The sequence below is a fragment of the Rana temporaria genome, chromosome 1, assembly GCF_905171775.1.
Source record: "Rana temporaria chromosome 1, aRanTem1.1, whole genome shotgun sequence".
Taxonomy (NCBI): domain Eukaryota; kingdom Metazoa; phylum Chordata; class Amphibia; order Anura; family Ranidae; genus Rana; species Rana temporaria.
Genome location: NC_053489.1, coordinates 243627177 through 243638193, shown reverse-complemented (window position 1 = coordinate 243638193; position 11017 = coordinate 243627177). Strand labels below are relative to the sequence as shown.

At 43.2% G+C, this 11017-nt stretch overlaps 1 protein-coding gene across 2 annotated transcripts in view; it reads left to right on the top strand.

The window, feature by feature from the left end:
* Positions 1–342: 342 nt before the first annotated feature.
* LOC120939869 (rab5 GDP/GTP exchange factor-like) overlaps positions 343–11017 on the top strand; it is a 35971-nt gene continuing 25296 nt past the window's right edge. Inside the window, exons 1-3 of one of the 2 annotated variants that reach the window (XM_040352278.1) lie at positions 343–540; positions 6730–6953; positions 9534–9667. In XM_040352278.1, coding sequence (XP_040208212.1) covers positions 6733–6953; positions 9534–9667 — 355 coding nt within the window. In that variant the 5' untranslated portion in view covers positions 343–540; positions 6730–6732. Of the gene's footprint in view, positions 541–865; positions 968–6729; positions 6954–9533; positions 9668–11017 lie in introns of those variants that run through there. The other variant, XM_040352287.1, reaches the window with a different exon arrangement.

The window sequence follows — 11017 nt, the reverse complement described above, 5'->3', positions numbered from 1 at the left end:
GCCAGTCACAGAGCCGGAATCCACGACCCCGGAAGAAAGAGGGGTGAAGATGGATGCAGCCAACAGCGGGGACATCGGGCTAGTATGACCATCATGCTTTTACTTTGCAGGAAACAAAAGAGGAAGTAAAACCCATCAGGGTTTACTTCCTCTTTAATAATTACAGTAACTGAAAGTGAGTAGGAGCCTGAAAAGTCCCTGTAGCAGTTGTGGGGTTTTGCATTAGTCAGTCCCAGCTGTGCTGTCTGGTTGGGGAATTGTATAAAATAAGAAGAAATTCCATGATGGTGCTGTGCTGCTTATCGCTCCTGGTAGCCGTATCTAATCTCCAGGCAGGCGGCTCCTGCCTACACACCTAGCACAGCTACCAGCAGCCCTTCCTAGCGCACACACACACAGAGGACAGAAGGAGGTGGTGCACACACACCTCACTTCCGGCGCCTCTCCAACCTCTGCACTTCTGTCTTCCGGTCCGGGGGGAGGATCGGCGGCGATCAGCTGAGAGGGGGGCACGTGATTGGACGGTGACAGCCTTCCGGGGTGAGTATGTGGGGTCGGGCGGGGTGCTGATGAATGACTACATAAGAGCTTCAGGTGTTTCCAGCACTCTTGTCAGGACATGGTTACACGCTGCCATTTATAGGGTTGCCACCTCATCCCTTTAAAACCGAACACATATGAATTGCACAGGTTCTGAGGCTAATTTAATGCAGGTAAGGCACCAAATGAGTCTAATTACCACCTTAATTAGCCACAGAACCTGTGTAATTAATATGTGTTCGGTTTTAAAGGGATGAGGTGGCAACTCTAGCTGCCAATGATTGCATAGTTCATTAGTCTCGTTCTATAGATAGTCTGATGTGTGGATATTTACAAAGCACTAACGTTCCCTGCTGCTCAGCCAATCGTTGTCACTGAAATCATATGAACCTGGAAGGTGTCACCTGCAGTGATTGTCACATCCATTGTAGGTGACAGTTCTGGGTTTTGGTTCTCTGCAGTGATTGTCACATCCATTGTAGGTGACAGTTCGGGGTTTTGGTTCTCTGCAGTGATTGTCACATCCATTGCAGGTGACAGTTCGGGGTTTTGGTTCTCTGCAGTGATTGTCACATCCATTGCAGGTGACAGTTCGGGGTTTTGGTTCTCTGCAGTGATTGTCACATCCATTGCAGGTGACAGTTCGGGGTTTTGGTTCTCTGCAGTGATTGTCACATCCATTGCAGGTGACAGTTTGGGGTTTTGGTTCTCTGCAGTGAATGTCACATCCATTGCAGGTGACAGTTCGGGGTTTTGGTTCTCTGCAGTGATTGTCACATCCATTGCAGGTGACAGTTCGGGGTTTTGGTTCTCTGCAGTGATTGTCACATCCATTGTAGGTGACAGTTCGGGGTTTTGGTTCTCTGCAGTGATTGTCACATCCATTGTAGGTGACAGTTCGGGGTTTTGGTTCTCTGCAGTGATTGTCACATCCATTGTAGGTGACAGTTCGGGGTTTTGGTTCTCTGCAGTGAATGTCACATCCATTGCAGGTGACAGTTCGGAGTTTTGTTTTTTTGCAGTGAATGTCACATCCAAGGTTACAACCCCTTTAACCACCCCCTTTTACCTACTGGGCACTTAAACCCCCTTCCTGTCCAGGCCAATTTTCAGTTTTTTAACATTGTCGCACTATATGAAATGTTTATAATTTTTTTCACACACATAGAGCTTTCTTTTGGTGGTATTTACTATTTAATCACTACTAAGGTTTTTAAAAAGCAAACAGTTTTGATTTTTTTCTCCTTCATTGATGTGCGCTGATGGGTGGCACTGATAGGTAGCATTGATGGGCAATGGTAGGTGACACTGATAGGCAACACTGATTGACACTGATAGGTGGCACTGGTGAATAATGATAGGTAGGACTGGTATGTGGGACTGGTGGGCTCTGTTCGTGACCGATGTCCCTCTGACAGATACTGGTGATCGGGATTTATTTTTCTTCTCACGCTCAAAAAAAAGCAGATTAACGGCTCTGTGTACATCACGTGATCAGCTGTCATTGGCTGACAGCTGATCAGATGGTAAGGGGTCGGGATCGGCCCCCTACTCTGATCTATAGTCGGCCGAGTCTTGTAGACTCTTTTATCACAGGGGGCGCGCAGGCAGCTCATATACGGGAGGACGTACATGAACTCCCTCCTTGCAATTAAGGCCCCCCGTCTTTCGGCTATAGTGTGGGCATGATGGGGTGAGAGCCAGTTCACACCTTAGGAACTCAGTCTGGGGGCGCTCCGGATGCTTTTCTGCATGCACGTTTTTTATGTGTTTCCGGTGCGTTTTTTATGCTTTTCTAGTACATTGTACCTTTCTTTTTTCTTTACCTTAAATTGGGATGTGATATGGGCATTTTTGGTTCATTCCAGTGCGTTTTTGATGCATTTTACCACATTCCAGTACAGTTCAGTGCAGAAAAAAACAGGCAGTTTTTTTTTCTCTGGAACTAGAATGCACTGAAACTGACCTCACTGGTGTGAACTATGCCATTGGAAACCATATAACCTACTATCCGTGTGTTTCTGCTTAAAAAAGGGCACTGGACTGCATGTGATGTGAACCAGCCCTTAACAAATGCATTTTTTGTTTGTTTGTTTTTTTATTTTATTTTTTTGTTAGGCACCTGTAAAGCATTGCATTCACAATTAACAGATTGTGGGTGTAATGCCACGGTCCTGCAGACTGGCCGTACCTCCGATATGAGCAGACAGTTACTCTCACAGGAAGCTCAGTAAACTATCTAGCGCGCTCAACAATGCTCTGGCAGTTCATTGAGAAATACAAACTTATGGCCGCAAAGGATGTCGGTACTTGTAGTTTTCCCATTCACAGAACTCTGTGAATGACGTGGCCAGGCGGGCAAGAGGATTCCCTGCTCGCTGTCAAAATGGGGGATCGGGGGCCGGTGCATCTGTTACAAAAGGTGAACTTTGAGATTTCTCTGTAAGTAAATGTGCAGTGAGTCCAGGCTGCCAGATGTACCTGGATTCGGGGGCCTATGGGAATTGCTTCCAAAACATAAACATTCCTGATTGTAGTATGTGGGAAAATACACACATATATGGGTCACTCCTGTGAGATTTGGAAAGGTCCACTTATTTAGAATAGGTTGGTTCTCTATTATGTTCATAGATGACTTTTTCCTTCCTGGTTTCAAAGTGTGGCCCTCCTGCTGTGTCTTACAAGGTATAGCATAAAAGACTATTGTTAGGCCTTGTGGGAGGCTGTAGTACGTTCTATGACGTCAAGGAACCCACCAGCTTGGGAAAATGTGTACCAATTTCTATATGTTATTGTATCTGTACTAGCTCTGGAAATCTGGTGATTCTTGTGTTGTACATTTTTTGTTCAAGCTTGTTATACTGCTTTTGTGTGTTTTGTAAACACTTTAGTCCCAGTTTAATAAAACAGTACAAATATAGCATCCAGTCAGAGGTTTGTATGCAGATTTGTGGAGACAAATGATGACTGGCTTTATGTTGGTTGATATCATCATTAATATTTAACCACTTGCTTACTGGGCACATATACCCCCCCTCCTGCCCAGGGGAAATTTCAGCTTTCGGCACTGCGTCGTTTTAACAATTGCGCGGTCGTGCGACGTGGCTCCCAAACAAAATTGACGTTTGGTGGTATTTGATCGCCTGTGCGGTTTTTATTTTTTGCGCTATAAACAAAAAAGAGCGACAATTTTGAAAAAAATACAATATTTTTTGCTATAATAAATATCCCAATTTAAAAAAAAAAACACACACATTTTTTTTCTCAGTTTAGGCCGATACGTATTCTTCTACATATTTTTGGTAAAAAAAAAAAACGCAATAAGCGACTGGTTTGCGCAAAAGTTATAGAGCCTACAAAATAAGGGACAGAATTATTATTATTTTTTTTTACTAGAAATGGCGGCGATCTGCGATTTTTATTGGGACTATGACGTTATGGCGGACACATCAGACACTTTTGACACATTTTTGGCGCCATTCACATTTATACTGCGATCAGTGCTATAAATATGCACTAATTACAGTATAAATGTGACTGGCATTAAAGGGGTTAACACTAGGGGGTGAGGAAGGGGTTAAATGTATTCCCTGCATTGTGTTCTAACTGTGGGGGAAGGGGGGTGACTGGGGGAGGTGACCGATCTATGTCCCTATGTACAAGGGACACAGATCGGTCTCCTCTCCAGAGACAGGACGCTGTCTCTGTGTAAAACGGCAATGAGAGATGATCTCATGTTTACATATGAGATCATCTCTCATTGGCCGCACAGATCGCATCGCAAACGGCCACTCTGATTGGCCATTCGCGCCGAACTGTAATTGGCCAACACAGATTTTCCCCGCTGCACGCTCTGAAGCGCGCGTGGGGAACGCCCTAAGGGGCGGACGTCAATTGACGTCCAGTTGGATTTTCAGGTCCGCGCTGTAGCCGTCATTCGGCTATAGCGCGGGTCTGAAGAAGTTAAAGCTGAATCCCATGTGTCCCCTTTTTCTTTTTTTGTTGCATAGTATATTGATCCATCTTGGACCAATGTAAGTATGTGTATAATATATATGCCATATCTGTGGGGATCCCTGTCGCAGGAGACAATCACTGTAGTAGTCAATTCTACTACATTGATCATTACTATCTCTCAGCTCCCATGCCAAGCGAACCCCCTGCTGCATAGTAAACGCAAGGGTTCTTTTGTTTAGCACGGGTACCTTTCACAGAACACCTTGCATTTTTCTGAATGAATGCAAGCCATTCTCTGTTTGGACAAACGAGAGAGGTGCAGAATTTACTTTAAGAAAAATGTAAGGTGATTGTAAATGCCACCCATGTGTTCCCCTTTGCAACAGGACAGTCGCTTGGCATGAAACCCGAAAGATGGCAGCAATCACTGTAGCAGTGGTGACTGTTACAGCAATTTTCTCCTGCCTGTCACAGATATGGCATATAAATACTTCCATTGGCCCAAGCTGGACCAATGTAACTATACAAAAAAAGTCACGCACCCATGTTGGGAGATGCCCGGAGGAGCTGCTATTCGCTAGAACATCACTAGCAGCATCGCACCATTATCGTTAACATTATGGATCTTACTCCATCCTGCTATAGAGCTGCACGATTAATCGTTAAAAAATCCTGTCCTCAATTCAATGGGTCGAGGATGGGTATTCCTGCATAACAATGACCCAAAACACATGGCCAAGGCAAGACAGGAGTGGCTCAAGAAGTATGGCCTAGCCATTCTCCAGACCTTAATCCCATAGCAAATATGTGGAGGGAGCTGAAGGTTCAAGTTACCAAATGTCAGCCTCGCGAAACCTTAATGACTTGGAAAGGATCTGCAAAGAGGAGTTGCCAGGCCAGTAGGAGAGAGGAGCGGAGCCTCGCGCATGCGCAGTAGCATTCCTGGCGTGAAGCCGTAAGGCTACACTGCCAGGTTCCCTTACCTGTAATGGTGGCAGCAACTGACAGCTGATGGAAACATCAGCTGCGGTGCCGACATAGCTGGACTCCAGGACAAAAAGCCAGCAGCTGCAGTATGTGTAGCTGCTGGCTTTTAATCTTTGTAGCGGTGGGCAGACCTCCGCTTCACGTAATTTCAGTTGATGTGTGTTGGAATGCTGTGTTTTTTTTTTTTTGTGCAGGATGGTATTGATATGCACTTTTTCTCACAGCAGAAGCTAAAATACTTTGCTTTCCCTAATGCTTTCTGTGACATTTAGTTTGCTGCACTGTGTTTTTTTGCAGCATGTTATGTTTTCACCCAGCGCACATCAACTCAGCATGTTGTTGTGAGCAGGGCCTATAGGAAACACTGGATTTCAGCTTATCATTGCATTGGGCCTACGTTGAGCAACACAGCCCCATTGGTCATGGTATGAATGGCAGCTAAGGCCGGGTTCACATATGTGCGCATTGGAATGCGTTTTATGATCGGCTTTTAATGGAGCCAGTTCACACATGTCCGGAGCGGCCATAGTGCAGTTTCCAAAAGGGTCCTGTGCATTTTTGGATCTGGTTCAGGTGCAAATTCTGGCAAAGATTCGGACTTGAATCGCACCTGAACCGGGGAAACAGAAATGCACCGGACCCCAGGCTGGAAACCGTGGCGGCGTATATGTGAACCCGGCCTTAGTCTTCTCACACAGGTGTTTTCATGAAGGTCCCCTGTAAATAAAATGCATTCAGATAGAAATATAGGGTCAGCCATTGCTGAAAACCTTTGTTTTCTAGTTGTTTGGCCACATTGCTGATCAAGAGGCTTCAGTGCTTTTTGAATAAGCAGCCTGAAACAAGCATGCAGTAAGTTAAGAATTAAATCAGAGCTCCTGATGTGCAGACTCATTCCAGATCAGTGACTACCATACCATAGCATTAGAAAGATACAGTATATTTGACTTGCTGTACTAGATTAAGCATGTAGCAAGTGAAGAAGTCAGAACTCAATGATCAGCCGAGCATTTTCAGGAGGTTAGCAATAGTGGCTGCCATATTTCTGTCATCAGCGATTTCCTTGAATTGCAAAGTGTATTCTAATTGTTGTTCGTCATAACAGCACCTAGTATACTATAACTATTATTTCCATCATTTGGACAATGTGTAATTTTTCTGTGTGTTTTCTGTATAGCGATAATGATCATATTCTGTCAATTATATTGAGCTTCTTTTTTTTTTTTTTTTTTATCATTCTTACAGATCATGAGTTCTGTTTCGCCAGGGCAGGAACATGTTCCACTTCACCATGGACAAAATCTCACCCTTCCACACAATGACTATGTGCCTTTCCAATTTCAAGGGCTTGTCTACAAACCAGAGCTGTGCAGAAAGAATTGTGGGTTCTATGGTAACCCAGCATGGCATGGCTATTGTTCCAGATGCTGGATCCAGAAGCGACAGCAGACTCAGCCGCTCACAAATGGGTAATTACTATTCCCATATTCAACCAGTAAGGGTGCATTTAAAAGTATTGTGATGCATTAAACGCCCAATGTGGGTGGTGTGTATATACAGGCTTGTAATGGAAAAAGTGTATTAACCAGACATCAATCCCCAAAAACAAAGTACAATTACAATAGAGAGGCACACAAGAGATCTAAAAGCCATACACATTTCTTTAAGGCTGCTATGCCTTGCATTTTCAGATCAGTTATTTGCATGTTTTATCAGTTCTGTCCATGTGAGTTTTCCTTTGTTTTGGAGGTCATCTTTCTTGTATATATATACAGGGCTTTTTTTCCAGGGGGAACTTGGGGGAACTCAGTTCCACCACCTTTGGCTCAGACCCTTTGGTGCCTGCGCCACCACAATCACTTGTAAACACATAAGTCTGGTTTCTGTGTTTAGAAGTGAAAGCTCGGCACTGTATGTAACCACCTGAAATCTGCACTCTGTATATAATGCAATCCTGGTATTTAATGCCCCTTTAAGACCCTTCTACTGTTTGTGAAATCTGAACAGGGTCGTGGTTGAGTTCCTGCACCTATTTTCTGAGAAAAAAAGCTCTATATATATATATATAGATATATATATATATAGATATATTACCTTGATGTCTATTCAGTTATATAAGCCGTTCTAGCTCTGAGAAAAGTATTTACTTGCTTAGCATGACCAGTTGTCAAATCAAGGCTGGGGAAAAAATACTACTTTATGAAACCACAGGAAATCTTTAGGCAGTTGTGGAAGCTGATCACCGTCATAAATTTTGTCTTGGTTAGAAGGCAATATCATGTTTATGTGCACCATTAAAGCTTGCTGCTTTACCGTTCTTGGTAGAGAAGGTTGACTGATCAGGTTAGAAAAATAGTTGACCAATCGTTATTTATTCCCCTGCGAAAAAAGTGCTCCAGATGTGTTTTGCTTCACTTCCCTGCTCGTGCTCCAAAAGCAACCCAAACAAAGAGGTCTGTTGCCACCCTTGACTGATGAGACCAAGCTTTACCATCCTTTCCTGATGAAGTGTAGGGAGAGATTTATCACTAATGATTTCTACCATGAGACTAACAAAAAAGAGCCAGACATATATGTTTTTCTCCTCTCCCCTGTCTATGAGCAACCTGAACATGCATGTTTGTGTGTGAATCATCGGAAAAGACCTCCGACTAGTCAGATTGTACCTTTATGCCGAACCATTCTCAGAGGTCTGTTGTGACACCCTTGATATGAGACTAAGCTCTATGATATCCTGAACATGTACAGTGTATATGGAGAAGATATAGCCCTAATAATTTCTACCATGAGACTAAATGGCAGGATTGTGTGACACTTGATTGCTCACATGTGTTGGACAATTTTTCTTGGGTACAAATTAATTAGATGTCAGTATGAATCAAACAAAGGGATTGAAGTAACGAGATTAAGAGCTCTTTGCTACTAAAAATTACAGTTAATGCTGCGCCCAAATTCCTAATTGTCAGGGATCTCAATTATGAGTCTCACCAATAGAGCTTCTGCAGACTGCACCACTTGTAAAATTGTACAGCAATGAGGTGCTTCTAAAATCATTTTTTTTTCTTTTTATGAACCTTTTACTTTTCTTTGTTTCTACTCACGTGATGTCCATTGAATTAAACAATTAAGACTGAGGGCCAGATTCTTAAACGAGATACGACGGCGTATCTCCAGATACGCCGTCGTATCTCTAAGTTGTATCTATGCACCTGATTCTTAGAATCAGTTACGCATAGATTTAGCTTAGATCCGACAGGCGTAACTGTGTTACACCATCGTATCGTAAATGCATATTTACGCTGGCCGCTAGGCGGCGCTTCCGTCGAGTATGCAAATTAGGTAGATACGCGAATTCCCAAACGTACGCCCGGCCGACGCAGTAAAGTTACGCCGTTTACGTTAGGCTTTTCCCGGCGTATAGTTGCCCCTGCTATATGGTGGCGTAAGTGTGGCGTAACAATGTTAAGTATGGCCGTCGTTCCAGCGTCGAAATTTGAAAAAGTTACGTCGTTTGCGTAAGTCGTCCGTGAATGGAGCTGGACGTCATTTACGTTCACGTCGAAACCAATGACGTCCTTGCGGCGTACTTTGGAGCAATGCACACTGGGAAATTCCACGGACGGCGCATGCGCCGTTCGGGAAAAACGTCAATCACGTCGGGTCACAGTTAATTTACATAAAACACGCCCCCCTGATCCAAATTTGAATTAGGCGGGCTTACGCCGGCCGATTTACGCTGCGCCACCGCAACTTACGGAGCAAGTGCTTTGAGAATAAAGCACTTGCCCGAGTAAGTTGCGGAGGCGTAACGTAAATCAGATACGTTACGCCCGCACAATTTTACGCGGATGTACGAGAATCTGGCCCTGAGTGTTTAAACAGCAGCATCACAAATTATTACAATTGCATTTTTATTGATTTGACTTCAATATGATATCTGATTGGTCATCAATGAATGTTGTAGCTTACACATTATTGCTTTTTGCAGTGCTTGGTTCCATAAGCACATTTTTTTAAAGGAATAATTACTGATTCAGTTTTCACTTTAGCTTTAGGCATCACAATGCACATCTACTATGTAAACCAGATATGGGTGCAGGTTATCAACAGGACGCATATCACAACATTAATGTCAACAGAAAGCAAAATGCCTTTCCGGAAAATGAAGAACATACTGCAAAAGGTAAGTGTTCTATATTTCATATGTCTACATATGACTGTGCTGAAATCAACCTTTCTGATATTATGAAACTCCTAACTATTACATCATAGTTGAAGGTTATTGGCTGGATGGGAATTACTTCCTTGATAACCAGTTGTACCCTTGGGATGAAAGTAGTGGTCTTTGCGTTTTACATGAAGATATGCAGTTTTTCTAGGTTGCAAGTGTGGTGCTGCATTTTCATGAGAGAGCCATGAAGGCAGTTCTGACCACTTGCTAACATCTAGACCACTTTCTATTATCTAAGGCACTAGGATTCAGTTTTCTATTATTTTTTTTGTAACTTTTTCACCAAATTCAAACTGTAGCTGTAGTTGCTAAAGCTATTGTCTTATGAAGGTTTGTTCAACCTGTGGCAATGTTCCCTTTGTCTTATTTTTTATTCTTCAAAGCACTACCCAGAATCCTGCAAAACTGACTGCTGGTACCTGTCACTTTCCATCCAGACATCCAGGTATCTGTTCTTACAGAGAACATAAGCTGCATCAAGTGGCACATTAAAACAAGGAAATGTACAACAGGAAAAATCAACTTTTCATAGTCTACCCAAAATGTGTTGAGATGGGAATTTTTATTTTTTTTTAAAAGAGAAATGCAGGATTAAAAAAATCAAGCATTCATAATTGCCTATCTAGATGCATCATCGATCCCTGCTGCCTCTACACCTGCGAACTGAGCAATCAAAGTTGTCAAGTCTGCTGTGAGCACAGAGCAGTGACTGTCAGTCACTACTCTCGGCTCTGCCCCTTCAGTGCTCACTGAAGTGCTGGGCTGTGGAGGGGGCGAGAACGGCTGGGTCATGCTCTCTGCAGTGCGCAGGGAGGCTGAGCCAGCTGCCAGTTAGGCATCTAGGTGGATCCCAACATTATTTTCAGGATCCCTACAGAGTCTAAACCGGCTGAGTGATGTCAGACAATAGTGGGCTTTATCTGGGTCACAGGAGTGCAGAACTAAGTGCACTTATGTGACCTATAGGAGAGATATGGCCAAAGAGCTTTGGCCATACTTCTGCTTTAACATGTTCCTGAAATAATCTTTGTTCCGCTTCCAGAATCATTTTTGTGTGGGGGATAAAAAAAATCTTTATTTTATCTTGTCACAAGAATTGTACAATTAAAAATCATTTATACATAGCCTTTCTGCAAAAAGTGACAGAGTAAGCAGACCTTCAACCTTAAAAATCTTTGCGGTTAAAGGCTCCCCCACCAACTACATCTTGTTGTGCATTATCTCCAATACAGATAAACCTTGTGAACTTTTGATTAAAAGTATGCTTCTATATAAGCTTACAAGAAGGTTAGAAAGTCCTTT